Below are 20247 nucleotides of genomic sequence, written 5' to 3' on the forward strand. Positions count from 1 at the left end.
TGGCATGACATTTAAGACAGGGCCTCATTCAAATGATATAACAACAGCAGATCCATATTAATGATCTCATCATGTCACTTGATTTTCAACGTAATCAGCCAAATCCAGCTGTAACAAAGAATGACTTGAGTTTCCAAGGCCCCTGGGTGCGGTTGCTACACATTATTTTGAAAGAGTAATATTTTAGTGTAGCTCTCAGTAGCTAATCTGACTTATATGTACAAAAATTATAATAATTTAGACTTCTTCAGTCCTCAAATGTAACTTTTAAATGGGACACCGCAAACACTACTGCCATGTTGTTCTCAATATTTATCATCTTTTAAGATCTCATTGTCTGAATGTGGGAGATCAAAGCTGTAAATTACAAGGGGCACCCGAAGGCAACACCACTGGAGATGACGTCACCTTGTATTTGTCAGCGTCCCCGGCACGGACATCTCCCCCCTCCTCCACCTCCTCCCCTCCTCAAGCCCCAAAGCTCCCACATGGTTAATTGTCCAATTGAAGGCCTGGATTAAGACAGTGAAGGTCTCACACTGTGGTGCTCTGTTCCCATTCAGCACAGACTTTATTGTAAATATGTAGGAGCAAGGAGCAGACAGGCTGTGGCTGTTCACACTCTGCACAGCCAGGCTTCTGTGTCCATCAGTGCTTTAACTAGTCTTTGGGTCCCGACTGTGGAGACGGACTCTGTGGCCTCTCACAGGCCTGACAGGCACTACAATTAAGGAACATATCCCTCATTGGAAACCATGTTTCTACAAATACAAAGAAAAAGAAAGAAAAACAAGATCTAAGACACAAATCAATTTTGTTTTGAAGTAAAGAAAACACAAACGGGACAGTTTTACTTCACACAGGATCGATCATTTACATCAATTTTCTTTGTTCTTTGTTCTGCAGTCCAGCAGCCAAAGACAAAACATGTAGCAGCAGTAAAAAATATCTACAGTTTATGGCTCCCACAACCCAGAACCATCTGGTTTATGTCAAATATTGAAACCTCGTTCCAGTGTTGTTGTGTTTTTTAGCCCCATTTACTACAAAATTATGTATTCTTTACAATTTCCACAATGTGCTTCTAGCCGTGCTGTTAGTGTGGCTGTATGGATGGATAACCATGTACAGTACATACTCACATTGTCCCCAGAGGATGAACCGTGGTGACTTCTCATCTAGCAGTCAAGTCAAACTTTCAATGTGCCCAATACTTTGGTTTACGAGCAAACACCAGCGAAGCGAATGACATTCCCATCAGCCTCAGCTTTGCTTTGAGTTCAGTGCTAACTAACAAATGTTAGCATGGTGAACATTGTAAACATCAGCATGTTTGCATCGTCATCGTGAGCCTGTTGGCATGCTAACATTAACTTTTAGCTCAAAACACCACTGCCTAAGTACAGCAAGAAATACATGCTAGCATAGCCTCAGCTGTACTTTGAGTTCATTGATTATCAGCAAATGTTAGCATGCTAACATTTTAAGCTATAATTGTGAATGTGGTAAAAAAAAATAATAAAAAAAGATGCCTGCTTAACATCAGCATATTAGCACTTCTATTCTCATCATGTTAGCATGGCTATAGAAGAGGCCTTGGTTTCCACTCATTTCAACTCAGTATGAAACTTATTAGAAATTAGAAACATATTTTAGGTTTAAGTGCAGACAGACATGAAAAAAGGAAAGAAAAGCTCCACGCTGTAGTGAAATGAATGAAAACCAATCTGCCTGCCTGTAGAATAACATTTAAAATCACACGCTACGGTCGTCAGTAATGTAATTCATACACAATTTCCAGTAGATGGGCTGAAACATAAAGTACCCATGGCCTTTTAGTATGCATGGTTTTACCTCCGCTCTCTCGGGCTTTAACAGTCTACGTTATTGCTTAATCATTAGCTACTGCAGCAGCAACAAGCCTGAAAAAAGCAGAACTCTAGCAGCAAATCAACCATAAATCTGGTCAGCAGGCGTCTGCGGTGAAGCCCGACATCACAGGAACAAGGGAAGCTTAGGCACTGACAAAGAGGAAGGGTCTGACCCTTAAAAATGGCTGTATTTCCCTTCCCATCATTCCTTGTTCTCTGTGGTTTTACAGCTGTGTGGTCTTTTAAGGTGCTTCCAGTCTGCCTCGCTCTCACAGCGCTTGACTGTGCTGAAGAACTTCTTGATGAGCGCTTTGGCTTCTGCTTTAACTGAGGACACAGAGAGGAGCGTTAGAGAGGAGTCACTGTGTGCAGCCAAGCACAAGTTTTAGATGATTATCCACTACTTACCTTGGCCTTTCCCTTGACTCCTCCCCTCTGCAAGAAGATGAGATAAGTAGCGCGCGAAGGACTTAAACAGCTCCTACAACCAAAGAAAGCAACAGCTAACATATGATACTTGATATTTTCTTTTGCAGACATGACATGTTGAGATATCCGCCTCTCTCACCTTGGTGGCAAACTTTCCCTGAGTGTAAAACGGGTCCAGGTAGCGGACCACGATATCAGCCGCTTCCTTCAGCGTTACAGGCTTTGGCGGCTCGTTGACGGGGAGCAGGGCCCTCTCCTGCACGTTGGGGTTGAAGGTCACTCTTCTGCCGCGGCCATCTGCAGGCCGGCTACGCTTGGCGGGCGGGGAGGACTCTCTGTTCTGTTTCATATCATCTGTCACCTGGACACACACATGTACCATGAGTCACTGAGTGGGAAATAAATTGCAGAGGCAGGAGAGGAAACAGACACTTACCGCTGCTATTAGAGGTGGTTTAGCTTCTTCTTCTGGTTTGTTTTGTCTGTATGAGAAGACATTGAGTTAGAGTTGAGAGAGGAAGAGTTTTCCATCATCTTAAAATACAGCATTGAGCGTGTCTTCTTAAATCCATTTTGCTCTCTTCAAAGCCACACTGCACTGACAAAAACAGTCATTTTACCTGGCAGAGCATGGGAGCTCCTGTTCTACCACAGCTTCAGACTTCATATCCTCTTTCTCGGTGTCTTGAACCCACTCCAACTCCATCATCTCTCTTTCAATGTTTTCCTCCTCGTCAAAATCAGGTATAACTATTACTTCTGTTTTACTTTCTACTAGGATCACATCCTGAGTGTCTGACTCCACAGGGCTGATCTCTCCAGCCTCCACAGCGACAGGTGAGTGTTCCTGCTCGCTACTAATTTCTTGAGGAGCCACAGTGGTAGTATGAGATAATGTAGCATCAAGTCCCTCCTCCACCTCTTCCTCCTCCTCCTCCTCCTCCTGGCTTTTGTCCGTTTTTTGTTTCTTCGCAAAGTACTGGGAAATGTTGCGGGAGCTCTTTGCCGCTTCCACCAGCTTCTGCTGCTTCTTGCTCATGGCTCTGCCGGCCTTCGTCGGGCTGCTCAGGGAGGCAGCGACGGCCTTTGCTCTGGCTCTGATGGATGACGTTACAGCCAAAGATGCATGTGCGTCTGTGTCTCCAGAGCTGTCGTTGTAAAACCCGCCGCTCTCAGACAAAGAGTCTGACATGGAGGACTTCAGCAGCTCCTTGGCCGTCTGGAAGGGGTTGGATGAGCCCCTCTGGCCTGCACCTACCCTCTTACGCTTCATCTGGGGGAATAATGGAAAGAAAAAGAATACATGAATAGTCTGCAGCCAAAACAATCATAATGTGTGTATATCACAAAGTGGATCTTACTGAGTACATCTCAGATGCAGATGTGAATCCGTGCAGCTCCTCAGGAAAGTTGGAAGAAGAAGAAGAAGAGGAGGGTGCTTCCTCTTGGAGTTTTGCCTCAGTTTCTCTGGATTCACTGCTGCTCTTCGTCTTGTCACTTTCTCCTCGTTCTCCTCCAGTAGAAGCTGATTTCTTCATCTCTGATACCTTTAAAACAAGATATGAGCTCAGCAGTATATCCTCCACTAATGATGCTGCGTGCCGTCCTAAAGTGCTTACCTTCTTTAGGACGGCAGCTTTGTACAAGTTTGATGACTTGCTGCTCTTGAAGACTTCGTGTTCGAGATCCACCGCTAAAGACAGGGTGTCGCAGCTGGGAAAAAGAAGACACAAAAGACAGTGTAGAGCTCAATTACTGCAGGAAATGAACTTTCTATATGAATGATGTTTGAGGCTCATGTCTGCACACTTACCCGAATGCATCTTCTGCCCCCTGCTGGCCGTATAATGTCTCCTGCAAGAGGTACAGGCAGTGCTCTCTCGCCTGAAACAGAATATACACAGTTTATGGTTAAATTCAACGATAATAAACTTGTCAAGTGTTAATCAATCATCAATCCTCCATGTATTAATAATAGAAGGATCCTCAGATACTGGACACGGATAAAATACTGTACAAAATGTTGCACTGTAATACCGTACTGCACTTTAACCTCCTGCAGTCTCATTCTTTTCCTCTCAGCTGCTGTATATACACTATATATACACCATATACACTGTTATCCACATCAACAGTGCGGCTCCCTTCCCCACCAATGACAGATGAGTCACTGGATTCCTGGAGACGTGTTAATGAGTGCAGCAGGTATGAGGAATGTGTTGCGGTGCTGTGCTGTGCTGTGCTGTACCTTCACAGTGAGCTTGGGGATCCTCTGGCTGCTGGCCTCTCTGAGTCGGCAGTTAGCATCTACACAGTAACACACATGGATTATACAACAGCGCAGATGAGCCTTGAGAATCGCTAATCATTTGATCTTCTCTTGATATTACCTGGGAGAACGAAGTCTTCCCTCCGACCGTCAGCTCCCTGAAGACACACGAGCACAGACAGAAGTTATTTGTCGCCAAAACAAACAAACAAGTGACACACAGCCTTGCTGCTCAGCTCCTGTCATGCCGTTCAATATCTACATCCACTCTTTACACTTACACCACCAAATGAAGCTATTTGAAGATGTCTTTTGTAGGATGTTAAAAACACCATGAACAGCAACATCGAGGTTCAAGCTCAGCTGGAGAGCTTTGTTGTTTCTATTTCCTCTTAATTTCCTGTTATCTCGCTCCTGTCACTGTCCAGTAAAGGCGCAAAATGTCCCCGAAAGAAAAGTCAAGTAAACAAATGCACCCTTTGAGTTTGCATCATGGAAGACTTAAACTGCCAAGATCAAAAATAAATAATAAATAAATGGCCTGATAAATAAATAAATAAATGTCATTAAAAGCACCAATGTATTAAAAAGAAATGAAGGCATTAATAAATTGATAAAATGTGACATAAATTGATATTTCTGTTGTATTTATTCATTTTGAAATGTATTTATGTACAAATTTTCGTCTGCATTATTTCCCCCTTTTACTTCCACAAACCAATTTATTTCTGTATCGTCTTTGCAAATGATACTTTTTGATTTTGTCTGTCTCAGTTCTCCATATATATATGTATATATGTATATATGTATAACAAGCCCTTCTTTGGCCTGACAGTGGATTTAAAAGTTAGTCATTTCCTCATCATGAGAGAACAGCACCTGTGGTCAGCTTGAATCGAGTCAGTTACGACAGTTTTCACAGCTCATGTCATGACACGGCTGAGGCCACCGTTTAAGTCCACACGGGATTATCATCTGATTACCAGAATATGTGTTTTTGGGTGGAATATCACTTTAACTGAATAGATTAATTATGTAAAGGGATTTAAATGTTGTTCTGAATGCTCTTGGAATCTCTCATTTGTCGTTTATATCACCACTATTTTACAATCGTTGGCATTCCTGCTTTTATAGATGTTGTAAACCGGACAAGCTGCTCTTGGACCTGCTGAGGAATCGTTTTACTTCAGCGTTACGGCATTCCACCGAACATGTGGGAGCGATTTACCGCAAACCTCACTTGCGGGGGCCTCAACAGGCCCCATACCTTCCTGCTGCTGCCAACAGTTGGTGAGCAGATGTGTAACGACACAACACAAACAGTTATCGGAGTTGTTTTTCTAGTCGTTGAAAATAAACGTTTTTTAGAGGAGTTTGTGTGCGCTGATGATCATGAGTCACCTTCCTCAGGCTCATCTGCTTCTTGAAGAGGTCAGAAAACTCCTTTTTCCTCTTCGGGCCATCGTCTTCACTACTGCCTCCGCCCTCCGCTTCATCAAACCTGCAAGGTGTGATTTCAGCATCAGTCTTCAGCTTCAAACAAAAGCATTACAGATAGTGTCGCTGAAAAGCCTTCCTGCCTTTCAAAGCCGTAGCCCTTCTTTCCTCCTTGGTACTGGTCCGCCAGGAAGCCAAATGGTCCTTTGGGCTCTTTGCTCTGAGCTTCTGTCTTGGTGCTGAGCGTTGCCGCCCTCTCCAGCTGTGCTCGGACAAGTTTGGGGTTCCGACAGAAGTCGCAGGCTCCGGCACAGTTTGGCGTTTTGTCTCCAAAGAACTTGGAGATGGTGGCATGGCGACAACTAGAGGGAAGATAAGAGACACAGCTAATCAAAAAAAACCCAGTCGGAGATTGGTTTGTGTAGAGTTTGCATTTAGAAAGGTCAAACTTCTCCATCATACACTGTCCATGTAGTTCATTATTGATCTATTAGCGATTGTGTAACCATCCCACGCGACTATAATCAATGTTGTGATAAGTCAAACAGTGCTCCTTTATCACATGAGGACGCTAGGAAGGAAAAATACAGTTGTTTAACAAACTGCAGCCGTGAGCATGAGCATTAACTTCATCTATTGCTTAAAAGGAACGCACTACAGCAAATACAATCTTCATTTGGGAAGTAATGAGTCTTATTTTCCTACAATTTCAGGGTTTTTAAACACAACAACTCTATTCATTTCTAATGAGAGTGGAATTTCTTCCTGTATTTATGTTTTCTGATTAACATCTCGGCTTTAGATGTGATAGTTGCTATTTTTAAATACAAAACAACCTCACACTTATGTATCCAGTGTTATGTAACAGCCCAAGTTCACACGTAGACTGTGTTTGGGAAGCAGCCCATTAGGCGAGCCGCTCCAACAACATACTAACCACCTTGCTGGCAGTAGAATGAGCCCTGAAAGAGAGAGGAGCAGTTTCACCACCAGAGGAGGTGGGGAGGCACAGAGAGGCACACATAGGCTCTGTGAAGTCACTCCCAGAGAGGACTGCTACGGAGGAAACAGCCCTGGAGGCAGACTAACTTCGGTAAAGCACAGCAGATAACTACTTTCTGCGTCAGTACCAAGAACTGTGAAGAAGAGCAAGAAGAAGAAGAAGAAGAAGAAGAAGACAACAAACTTGAGGACCAAAGGAGATAAAGATTAAAAAGAGCATGAAGGAGAACAGAAGTGAATGGGATTTGTTTTTTGATGTCATGCAGACACTCATCAGTACCTGAAGTATTATCCCTCCTAACCCTAATCTCAAACTGACTGCTAATCTGTGTCTGCTGGTCTGAGGACTCCTCCTTTGGATGACGTAGCGCACGTTGGAGCAACAAATAAAGACACTCGGTGATTAACGTGTCATTCCCTCCCTGAAGGAGCTACCTGCCGTTACCTCCTCATCAACCTGTCTTTTAGACAGTCAGCCTGGGCTTGGCTGAGCGTGAGAAAACAACAAAGACTCTCGCAGGTAAGAACCTTTAACTGCGAGTGTGCAAATGCAGTCTGAGAGGCAAAGCACCTGAGAAATACTCCAAGCTGAGAGGAATGTGGTGAATGTGTTCTGAAAAACTTGTTAGTTGCAAACACACACTGGAGAGTTAAACCAGTCTGCTTTAAAACAAGGATTCAGGGTTACTGTTTAGGTATACCAACTGGGTTTTAACAGCTGGATGTCTGAGGGGTTTCTCACTGTTTGACTACTGTGTGTAAATGATAATGTTCATCATTACAACTAACAGAGTCAAAGATTTAATGGGGAAATATCTGAAATGGGTAAGATTATAACAGAAAAGTCAGATCAAGTCCCATAATGTTTTGTCCTGGATTGAAATGATTTTTTAGTGTGAATTTAATTTTCAAAACTTTTTACAAACATGATCTAAAACTGAACCCCAACAATCAGTGACCATGCAGAAATCAGTCAGGGTCAAATGCAAAATTACCTAAATAACTAATTATGTTTCTAAAGTGATGACAGGTGGCTCAGGTTTGGCATCGGCATGTTCCTAAACTCTGAAACCGCACTTTAAAAAGGCTCTTTCATGCCAAAACTGCTTTCACGCAGCATGAAAACATTCAGTCGCACTGTAGGTCTGCAGTATTACTGGACACAGCAGCAGCCCTGCAATAAATGTGAGCTTCATGAAGGTTATAATATTTAAACTGCTTGATATTCAACTTTACGGCCATTTTGTTTACCAGTCCTTCATAAGGAAGCAAAACATTTAACTGACGGGTGTTATTATGACACGATATATGTATTATAATATACTTATAAAATACGTAAAATATCCAAACTATTTTTTGGGCCCGGATAACGGAAAAACCTTTAAAGGGATATTTTGAGAGTTTTATCTTTGCTTAACAGTCGGAAACCACTTGCCTATAGCTGTCGAAGGGAAACAAAATCTGCACATCAGCACCTCTAAGGATCAATAATTAACATGTTAAATCTTGTTTGCTTAATTTAGATAAAAACCAAAGTGTGTAAACAGCAATTTTCTATGTTACACTTAGTTATGAGATGTATTATTTCTTGACCTGGATGAGGTCCCGACAACCAGTGTGACTCCAGGAAGTTTTGGTTCCCAGTGAAAAAATAATCAGACCCATAAAACCCTGTAGGCTGAAACGGAAAATGGCTGTTTTCAGCCTTCCGTTTCTGTACCAGTTGAACACAAAAGACATTAAATGTTAATGAGTGCGCTTTAGAGGTGCTGACAGGCGGATTATGCAAGCTAGGCTAGCTGTTTCCCCTTGTTTCCACTCTTTGTGCTAAGCTAAGTTTTCTATTATACAATCCAACACAACAAACTGCAGCTTCCAAAACCAGCACATAGCTGAGCCCACAGACTGTCACACCCAGTGCCATTTCTTTTACTGGAGAGGCACGATAACACAGTCACCAGTAAATCATGTATAACTTGACACATGAACACCACCCATTAACAACACATTACGCTCTATACACATTACACACAGTGACACTGAAGCCTTCTGTTCAAACAGTTTACACAGAAATGGACTCCGTTGTTACGTCGTCTTAAAGAAAGTCTGACAGAGAGTTAACCTGAAACACCCCAACCCTGCAGCACCAGCCCCTGTAAACAGATTCACTTTCAGACGGGCCAGTAAAACCACATGCTTTGCATCTGTGCACTCCCAGACAGTAAGACTCTACAACTTTTCTTTCTCTCTATAGACCTTCCACTTTCTCTTAAAAAAAGGTGCTTTATCTTGCTCATAGATAAAAGCTGAGCATTATGAGCTTGTGTCAACACACAGGCGATGTTGTCTCACCCACTCAGTGTGTCGAGCAACAGGAGTTACATCCTGATGACACTGAAGGCAGGCAAATAAATGTGATACTGTGTAAACCAACTTCAAGCATGACCATAATAACTGTAAATGCCAACATTTTATTACACAAGGATGGATCCCGGAGAGGCGACGCTGGAACTCTTGAACAGGGTATGGTTCAAGCTGCAGAATCTGCCCAACGCCAACCCTATAGACCTGGCAGCTTTCTTCATCATCCTAACCTTCATCTGTGAGTCTTCACTCTCTACTATTACTCATTTGTGTGTCTGAATTTGCGGGTCATGATCAAGCTGTTTTAATTTTCCTTCCTGCAGTGGTGGTCGTGCTCATGTCGGTGCTGGCCTGCGTGACGTGCTGCTGTCACAAGACAAGGATGAAGAAGTCGGACATTTGAGCGAATGTGTTAAACTGAACGGGACATGGTGCAAAATGTCCTCCAGACTCATGGTCGTGTAATATAAGACAGACATTCGAGGCATTTCAGTGAGCCATGAAGCCACATACAGGGTGTGTTCAGTGGTACTGGAGGAGTCCAACCCTTACACAACAAAGCAGCTGACAAACACAGAGAAGGATGTCCTGACCGGCTGCCAAACACACCTGCTTACAGCTGCCAGGTTTTCAGGAGAATCTACATTCCTTGGAGCATCCCCACACTGAAACAACCGCACCCCTGGCACGCCCCCAACCCAAAGTATCTTTAATAATGTGGGCAAACACATGGAATATGAGCAATAAGAATGTGCAGGATAATCTTAAAAACCACAGCAAGTTCATGTTTTTCTAAACTTAATTGTGTCTCATTGTTAAGGAATGAGGATTGGCAGCCAGGCTTAGTTAGTTAGATACGATCCTCCTTCAGGGGGAAGCTGTTCTCAAACCTGAAAGTGCTCCCTGACACTTCACAACAAAGCCTTGAAGAGAGCTCAAGTCTGCCCTCTGCTGTGCCCAAACTGAAAAGGACTATGATTTTATTTTGAAAAGCAGAGCATGTAATGAAAGTTTCATGTATAAATGAATGAATATACTGCATGCTATACTGTTTATGTGTGAGGGGTGTAAATATTATGTAAATTTGTGATTTATATGCAATAAAAATACAGAAAATTATTTTGCATTTACTTACGCTTCCTGGACACAGAACGACACCATGGCTTCAAAGTCTGTTATGGCTGTTTTGTCCGACTCCTTCGCAGTGCCGCGTTTTTCCTGGAGACAAATTCACAAAATGTTCAAAAACCTTTAAACAAGTTATATTCATGAGCTTCCTCACAGTTTGATTTTGTCTGCTATTGTGCTGACCTGTTTGCGCCCAACCTCCTGCCGGATGAGGAAGTTCATCTGATCCCTATCTTTCGGGGAGTAGTACGTGCGACAGGAGGAGGGCAGCCCGTCTCTCCCAGCTCGCCCAGACTCTTGGTAGTAACTGGCCAGCGACTTAGCCAGGTTCCAGTGAGCTACAAACCTGTAGGATCAACAAAAACATTAGCACATGTAAATTCTGTAGCCAATGCAAAATAATAAAACCTCAGAGCCTCACCTGACATTGGCCTTGTCTACTCCCATACCGAAGCTGATGGTGGCCACAATAACCAGCACCTTCCCCTGCATCCACTCATTCTGGACCTCCGTGCGATCTCCTCCCTTCAGACCTGCAGTGTAATAGAAGAGGTCAAGAATATGAGCCCAAATCTTTCTGTGATGTGTAATCCTACAGCATACAGAGAGTTAAAAAAGGCTAACCTGCATGATAAGCCTTGGCCAATACTCCAAGCTTGGTCAGCTGGTAAGCCACAGTTTCACAGCCGTCCCTGGTCCGACAGTACACAATCCCACAGCCCTGTCCACAAATATTACAGACAGGAGGTTGAAGGAACTAGGATTCCTATGCCCGTGTTCACAGGAACATATCAGCTAACTGGGTTCTTATATATTTATTGGGTATTGCCTACATGACAGGTGGCATGAAAGAATGAGTTTCATGCTACATAAAAAATGAGGCTAATACAATTATTGGTATTTGAGAGTTCAGAAATACATATTCATGGGCAAACAAAACATAAAGAAATATCTTCATAAAGGATCATTTAAAGACTGACCTGATCAATTTAAAGAGGAAAATGTTTCTGAACGATCTTTAAGACATTTTTGACAATTAATATAAATTTCTTGTTGCTTATCAACTGGCATGTATGCACCAATATCAATATATCTATATTAAGTTATTATTGCTTGATAAATTGGCTCAGGCTATTTTTCAGTCAGGTTCCATTCCGGACAAAACCTGTATCACGTCAGTTTAATGTTGGCGTAATCTTTAAACTATTTTATTTTTCAACAGTTATATGCCCTATATCCTGAGATGAATTTGAGGGAAATTCCTGGGCTCACAAATCTTCCCCAGAATTTATGTTTAAATCCATCTGCTGCAATTTGAAAGCAAAGATTTGAAGAACAGATTCAGAGAACTGACACATTATTAGGGGGGGTTTGTTTTTGTTTTTTTAATTAAACCAAATATTGTCACCTGATTTCAGCTTATCAGATAATTATTGTTACTGGTGTGTATGTTGGCTTACAAGTAACAAGATATTGCTGCAGAGAAATTAGTGTGTTTGAGCAAAACAGCACAGAAAATATATTTTCCAACCGTAAAATGTCCTGCTCAGTACCACATATTACTGAATATACTGTTTCATGAGGCATCCTTAAAGGGCATTTATATGTTATGTGTTTATGTACATAACTAAATAAATGCTGAAACATCATTACTGAAATTTGTTTTAAACTCTGAACTATAGGTACCAGTATTGCCCCCAGTATCAGTCTGGCTCTGGTAAAATACATTTTAAGTTTAGTTTATTTTAAGTTCAGAGCAACCAACTTTAAAAGGGTTATTTTGCACACAGGAAAAGTAAGAACTAGTGTTGTGAAGACATTTGGCTAACCATGTCTATTCTATTCAGACATTTCTGTTTGTGTCCTTTAAAAGTAGCTATTTGTCTGCTGCTCCTACACAATTTTGAGTACTAGCAGCTGGTGATTTGTCATTCAAAGACAAGGAGCACTTCCACTCACACAATCCCAACTCCTCAGAGTCAAGTCTACCAACCTGTCCATTAGCCCTACTGTCTAGTGCCAGCGCCTTCTTGATGAAGTCGTAAAGGTGGACGTAGGGGTTTGGCAGCAGCTCCCTGAAGATCACATCATAGTGCAAGTTACTGCGGAAGACAGGTGTGACAAAAGACAGTGGCGAGCTCAGCCCCAGGGATCGAACAATGTCCTCTTGTACATTCTTGGGCGCTGTCGCCGTCAGGGCCAAACAGGGCACTCCTGGCATGAGAGCACGCAGCCTGCCCAGTTTGAGGTAGTCTGGCCTGAAATCATGGCCCCACTGAGAGACGCAGTGAGCCTCGTCCACAGCCAGGTAAGACAGCAGACCGCGGGAGCACAGGTCTGTCAGGGTGGGCTGGAACGAGGGAGAGGCCACCATCTCTGGGGTGATGTAGAGCAGCTTCAGCTTGGGGCTGCTGCTCCCCAAGTCAGTCAGGATGAGACGGCGCTCGCCTGCTGCGAGCTTGGAGTTGATGGAGCAGGCAGGGATGTTCAGACTCTTCAGGCGGTCCACTTGGTCCTGTGGAGAAACACAGGAAGAGATCAACACACAACTGAGGCTTTACACAAAATATTTGCAATTACATGTATTTACATGTATTTAAAGGGTTTGCATTAGAGCAAAAGAATGAGACAGACTGACCTGAATTAGAGCAATAAGAGGGGATACAACCAGAGTGATCCCCTCAGCCAGCAGTGCAGGCAGCTGGTAGCAGAGGGACTTTCCTGCTCCAGTGGGCATGCACACAAACACATCCTTGTCTCCTGCAGGAAGACAACAACAGTCACCACTGAGCCACACATTATTCTGTCTCGGACAACACAACCAGGGAGGGATAATTCAAACTGAGCCCCATGTTTAAATTTGTCGTAAACATCAGTTAAGTTTTCCTGTTGCTACGAGCCAGCTAAGTCTGCTAGTTAGCATAGAGATAAACTCACGTTAACACCGCAGATAAACAGACTTTCGTGTACTTACTTCTGACGACCGCTTTGACGACATCTTCCTGTAGTTTGGACCTAAAGTTGTCGAAGCCAAAGTGGGTTTTTAAAGCTTGTTTTAAAGTTGTTGTCATGTTCTTAATCTCTGCAAAGAACTCATATAAATCTCTCTGGCTTCGGCGCACGCCGATGACGTCATCAGAGACGCGGAAAACTTCTTCTTTTTTTTTAAACATTTGTTTTTACCAACACTATGTGGTGTATTCATGTCATCTAGTTAAGTTTTTTCTTTGTTGTCATTAATTATTATTATTTTATTATGTTTTCTTTTTATTATGTATTTAGTGACAGTGTGTTAGAGCTCTCTGATTGGTCCAGCTGGTATACGCCTTTCAGCTGTTCTGTCTTAAATATATATACATATATACATATATATGTATGTGTGTGTGTGTGTGTGTACTAGATCTTTTACGTATTAGTATTAGTATTAGTAGTAGTATAAATATGGTACATATTAAGTACAAAAAGTAGTATTATGCAAATTAGCCCATTTCAGATTAATGTATATTATATTACTCTATCATGATTATCAGTTCATTCATGTGTACATCATTTCACGGTTGCAGCTGTGAAGATGGGGCTGATTAATTATATTCTGCTGTATGGTTTGTCAATTCCCCCGAGGGAACAATAAAGTTTTATGTCATCTTATCAACCCTATAATAAGACATCATTTATTGATTATATTTTCAAATTTGCACCTATATAATACTTGAGTAATTTGCATTTTCACACTGGGACCCTATTTTGAAATGAAGTGTCAAGATAGCAGAGCGCACCTTGACATCCCTATCATGTTGGTGTTGTTTTAGTATACCATAATTATTTTTAGTTAATTTAACACAAACTAGTAAACACAGTAAGACTGGCTGCCTGTGCATGGTTGCTAATCCAGCTATATATAAATGCTGTCTCTGTGTATCAACCGTGTGCCACACACTTCAGCTCTTCTCTTCAAATTCCTCTTCTGTGTATGCTGCAGAGTGATTGCACTAATAAACAGACCAAAAAATAAGACATGGATTTGGTTTATTCATTATTCACAGCAATGCATTCTTAATGCAGGATTAGTATTGCACAGTACATTACATTAATACTACAGGGTTCCTTTCAAATATATGAAAATACATCATGTATGTGAGCGAAGAGCAGCGTGAGAGCTCTATAGTGAGGGACAGGATGCAACGATCACAGTAAAGCAGCAGCAGCATAGAGCGTGGTCACTTAGTGGAGCTATTCAATAGCACAATGATGGTGTTTTACATCAGGATCTCTGATTCATCCCAGTGATTATTATATAACCTGATTGTTAGACTTTATAATGATATCTAATGGATTGTAAAGGAGTAGGTGGCAGAAGGAGACTCAACCCCAGAAGCAGGGTGAGGGGCAGAGACGCTGGGTCTTAGCTGCTGGAGACTTGATCACCAGATCCTTGACGATCTCCACCGTGCCAAACAAGGGGAAGAGCTTCTCATCAAAGCTCTCGTTGTAGGTGTAAATGTGGCAGTGTTTGTCCACGTCATAGAAGGACAGCTGGCCACGGTCGTAGTCGAGGTAGATGCCCACCTTGCGGGGGATGAGGCCGGGTGGAAGGGCGGTGAAGGGCACCGTCAGCGCCTTCAGCTCAGTGCCCCTCTCCAGCCGCAGGGTCAGGTAACCCGTATTCGTGTTCAGGGACTTGAAGCCTTTCCTCAGGGCCACCTCTTTGGCCACGCCCAGCCTCCAGTCCCGCTCACCCACCTCCACCTCCCAGTAGTGGCGGCCGGAGCTGAAGCCCTCCACAGCGGAGGCGCACCACCAGCCGTCGAAGCGTTGGTGGTAGTTGGGAACATCCTTCCTCTCAAAGCCACAGCGCATCTTCTTGTCGTCAGTGATGAGCAGGTCAGGGTTGGCTGTGTCCAGATCCAGAGTCACCTCCACTAGAGGGAAACGTTGAGAGGTTTAAATCACCAGATAGGATCAGTAAATTATACTGACTGTTAATTTAATTAAGTGAATGCTGTACCTGCAGCATCTGAGATCCAGTCCCACACTGCAGAAAAAAAAAGGGAGGCACAGACAGCTGATGTTACAGAATCAGAGAGCTGTGCAGTCAGTGTGGAGATCTACGCTGTATCACCAGTATTCAGGGGCATTACATAAGCTACTGTAATGATGAGAATGTTTCTGTCTGCACTGAAAGCTCCCAAAATTTTAACTAATGCTTTGACAGCAAACATCCATGTGAACAACAAGGCCATTGTAGCGCTACACACAAAAGATGAAACCTCCAAACAATTTATAGACGTTTAGTCCCTACATTTTAGCACAAATATCTGTACTCTCAACCCCTTACATTTTCAAATCAGCCTCAGAATTATGGATGATTTTTATTTCCTGTCATTGCACGTCGCCTTCTCAGCATCACAAGACTGATTCCAACCTATCAGTGCACATCACACACGGCAGACATAGCATGACGCCACAACGTAAAAGACGTAACAAGACAGAAACAGACAGAGAGGGAGACTGACGTGACACATAATGTCCTAAAGAAAGCACTGTAGCACTGTTTGTGTCGATAACTATGGAAAGCAGTCAGAATGTAACTCAAACCAGTGAAGTGTGTATGCAGGGGACTCATCTGGTTTTCAGTGTGGATGCTGATATATCGCTCACCTGGTTGAGGAATGTAGGATATGGCACCTGTAAGGAGATAATAACAGCATCATAAGGAGGTAAAAGTAGATTCGTGACAAAATACAGCTAGATTCAGCATTGATTTACAAACCGATCTTCTGAGTCTTCTGCTTCCACATGAGCCACTGCTGCGGTATGGTGTCCTGCACGGTCACACCAAACACATTTGTATTACACCTGCACAATAAACAGATGGACCACAGGAGTTGAGAATGCTATATGAACTATTTCATGGACTCCTACCTTATCTGGGCGCTGCACGATTAAAGTCCACATAACCAGCTCCATAGCCGTCAGCAGATTGGGCGCTCGGCCCCAGCGCCAGGCTGACTGCAGGTCGTCCAGGACCTTTGCCACAGGCTCCCCAGGCCACACACTTTGCTGCAGGATGATCAATGTGAATAAAACATGTCTATTGAGTACATCTGTGTGTGTTTAAAGGAGTCCACTGAACAGGAAGGGTTATTTGAATATTTCCCACCTCAGGCTGAGCTCTCAGGTCCTTGATCCAGTTGAGGATGACAGCTTTGGCCTCCAGCAGGTCCTGCTCGTTGATCATATCAGGGTGTTTGCCCTCATCCATCTCGGGCCAGCCATCTGTCTGCATGGGCCTCTTCTGCACACAGAAACACACATACCGTGAACAAAACTCCTCTACATCTTGAGTCAGTATCGTCATATTCGGTCTGTATACTTTCTCCTGGAAATAATGATATTCTCAGATAAGCACCTTGCTCTCCAACATGGAGGCCCACTGTAGGATGAAGGCCCTGCAGAGAGAGGTGGGCCAGGTGTCATCCAGCTTCCAGATGTTCTCCAAGACTGTAGACCTCTGCAGAGGCAAAACAGACAAAAAGCTGGGGTTGGTGATGGAGGCAGAGACAAACCCTTGTGGTCTCCCGGCCCCTCATTTGTTATAAGTTGTTACAGGACAAAGGAAAGAGATGTTTTTTAACATCCATGGCCAATTGAATGAGGGAGTTGTTACCTGGCATACTCGGCTGAGATCTCGAGCCAGGTCCATAATAAACAGCTGATCCTCATCAAGAGGCTCCCTCTTCTCCGTCTGTGCTCTCTTGTGAGATTCCTGTGAGGAAATTCAAAGATCAAAGGGTTTTCTGTGGGAAACTGTTCAGGACTGTATGGAAGCCCAGTGCTGCCAATGTAACAAAAACAAAGATCCTGTACGGCTGTATTATAATGAGACACTGTCTCGAAATAATGACATGTATCTCAAAATAATGACATATTATCTCAAAAGTATCTCGAAATAATGACATGTATCTCAAAATAATGACATAGTATCTCAAAATAATGACATAGTATCTCAAAATATGACATATTATCTCGAAAGTATCTCGAAATAATGACATGTATCTCAAAATAATGACTTAGTATCTCAAAATAATGAAAACCTTTCTTGAAAATAATTACTTATGTCAAAATAATGACTTAATATCTCAAAGGTGATGACTTAGTGCCTCAAAATAACAACAAACTTTCTTTGACTGTCTTTTTTAGTGATTATTTCTAGATAAGTATGTCATTGGTTGCTCATTATTTTCAGACATCGACTCACGTTGAGATACTGTGTAATTATCTGAGATAATAACTTATCATTATAAGACACTGAGTCACTTTACAAGAAATTTTCCCATTATAATGACTTGCAGGATCTTTTTAATCACATTGGTGGAAATGGGCTTTCATAGGAAAAGGGAAGAGTTCTCATTAAAAAAAAAAAGTGACGTTTGAAGGACATTAATGCGGCCTTACAAGTGCCTTACAGAGTAATAAGGTCAGACTAGAAAGGAGCTGGTCACTCAGCCTGATCAACATGCACATCGCGGCTCTGTTTCTGTCAGCAGAAAAGAAAGACACCCCTCCCTGCCGGACTCTCTGCCTGCCTTGATTAATCTCCCCAACAACTCGCCGCACACAGTCGCTCTCTGTTGTTACATTAAACCAGGAGAGGAGAAACGTGTGCAGTCACATGGCATACTAAAAATGTTGTCATGTCAACTGCCTTCATAAGTATGAAGATGACCCAAAAAAACAGGTTGGTACATTAAACACACGATGTTGCAGCGAAACATGATACCTTTATCTTGGCCGTTAAGGTTTTGGCCGGCTCCACCATGAAGTGAAAACACTGCATCATCTTGGCTGGTGTGTAATAGGGTCCTGCAGTGAATAACAGAAATATGTGTTAGTTTAGAAAACTGCATGATGATCCACCTGCCAAAACTCCATTATTTGTTCTTGTTAGCAGCCTTAACAGCTTGGTAGGATGTCACAGGTTATATATATAAGACCAGTTGTACTTTACTACTGTTATTTAATAACTCACCAAGCACTAAAGGGTAATATATTCCAGATGCATTGTTAGTTTTGGTCTCGTCATCCTACTGGCCTTCAGTCATCCTGTTAACTGGGACACCTCTAATGTTTACTGCCAAAACACCAGTATGTCATGTAAATCATTAAACACGTGATGGAAAAGTTCACACGGCCCTCCAGAAAAACAAAACACCAGAGCGTGATCACAACAGCTTATTACAGGTCTGCGTGTTGTTAATATCTGTCCCAGCGGAGATTAAAGGTTTCCTCTGGTGAGACATGGAAGTTTTAATTCAGGAGGCCGCAGCAGAGTGATCATTAACTGGAGCTGAGTCCTGCAGTAAAAGCAGGCAGTCTGAAACGTGACTGGTACTGCACACTTCCAGGACCACAGTGATGATTACTCAGCTGCTGTCTGACTCTCTCCCTCTCTCTCTCTCTCTCTCTCTTTCTGTCTCACTCACACATTTACTCTTTTTACCCCTCTCTCTCTCTCACTTTCTCTCCATCCTCCTCTGCAGAACAAATACAGGAGCTCAGCCTGCGTCTGGTTGGCACAGAGAGGCACTCAGGACCACAAGCCTCAGCAGGTTTTCGTGCCAACCCAGACTGAGGATGATGACGAATTAATCCGCACTTGCATGTCAGTTGTCACCTCCATTTAATTTTTTACAAAAACATTAAAAAAAAACATATCATATAAACAGTCCTGATTTGATTGAAGTTATTCAGGATAATACAAAAAAAATGGCCCATATCAGCTCAGTCAAGCTGCAGCACTCCTCAGTAGGTGGCTCATATTTTGTCTTTAGGTACAGTGTCTGCAGCAATGCTGATTCACACAAAGCTGAAGGCCAGAATATTAAATTAAATCACATTTAAGTGTCCAGATATCACGCTATGACGACAGGAAACATGCTAGGAAGCATCTGAAAACCAAACGCTCCCTCAGACAGGTCTGTCAATGTCGTGGGAAAACATGACCAGGCAGTTTTTGCAGTGTGAGAGCGACCCAGTTAGAGGCCAGCTGATCACTGCGCATGAGGTAAACACACACCTGCCGTATGACTTTGCGGCAAAACCCGGATTAAATATGCAGTGCAACTCCTTACAGACAAGCTGATATATGCATGTAACAGAATGACATATTGGACAGGTTTATGTCGGTAATGTCATGTCAGCCGTCCCTGCAGTGCGTCCTGCGCATCAACACAAACAACACGAGCTGCGTCTGATCTTGACGCACAGCTTACCTCTCTGCTCAGACGTCTGGGTGACAAGTTTTCTTCTCCTCCTGCGTTTAAAGCGAGCAGCCGCCCGGTGCACTAAGTCTTCAGTCTGTGTGCTGCAGTGTCTGACCTTGTTTACATACCAGACTGACGCTCGGCTGCTCGGGCAGCTTCGGTTTTCTTCGTCGATGACGAAAGAGATTCTGCGGCGGACAGAGCGCGCCGCCATGTTTGTAAGGTCAGTGTGATGCTGGCAGGTTTAAAGGTGCACTGTGTAGTTTTTTGGGAAGACATTTTAATTAGAAGATCAACATCTTCATTGGCTGATTTTTTTTATGCCTAAGAAAACTGAATAAACAAACTCAAACTGACCTAAAGGATAACACAGTGGCATACTGTTTTACTTTGTTTATATGTGGCGGACCCTGCCACCTTTCTAGCTTCAGACAGTGTGCTGGGGACCTTATTCTCCTCTGAGAACAGATTGTTTATTCACTTA

The 20247-nt window shown here is 42.9% G+C and overlaps 2 protein-coding genes across 2 annotated transcripts; both read right to left on the reverse strand.

The window, feature by feature from the left end:
* Positions 1–547: 547 nt before the first annotated feature.
* On the reverse strand, positions 548–13582 carry recql5 (RecQ helicase-like 5). Its single transcript, XM_073495190.1, has 19 exons — positions 13475–13582; positions 13139–13260; positions 12494–13015; positions 11125–11221; positions 10922–11033; positions 10684–10846; positions 10508–10590; positions 6150–6368; positions 5971–6070; positions 4691–4727; positions 4549–4607; positions 4114–4184; positions 3920–4013; positions 3662–3847; positions 2921–3573; positions 2737–2782; positions 2440–2661; positions 2280–2352; positions 548–2198 (listed from the first exon to the last, which is right to left on the reverse strand). The coding sequence occupies exons 1-19, from the start codon at positions 13569–13571 to the stop codon at positions 2074–2076; spliced, it is 3081 nt and encodes a 1026-aa protein (XP_073351291.1). The 5' UTR covers positions 13572–13582; the 3' UTR covers positions 548–2073.
* Positions 13583–14509: 927 nt separating this feature from the next.
* Positions 14510–19977, reverse strand: LOC141019245 (uncharacterized). Its single transcript, XM_073494101.1, has 10 exons — positions 19773–19977; positions 18281–18363; positions 17168–17266; positions 16910–17011; positions 16661–16795; positions 16423–16560; positions 16271–16322; positions 16159–16185; positions 15506–15532; positions 14510–15419 (listed from the first exon to the last, which is right to left on the reverse strand). The coding sequence occupies exons 1-10, from the start codon at positions 19975–19977 to the stop codon at positions 14863–14865; spliced, it is 1425 nt and encodes a 474-aa protein (XP_073350202.1). The 3' UTR covers positions 14510–14862.
* Between the last annotated feature and the right edge of the window lie 270 nt (positions 19978–20247).

The sequence above is a fragment of the Pagrus major genome, chromosome 23, assembly GCF_040436345.1.
Source record: "Pagrus major chromosome 23, Pma_NU_1.0".
Lineage (NCBI taxonomy): Eukaryota > Metazoa > Chordata > Actinopteri > Spariformes > Sparidae > Pagrus > Pagrus major.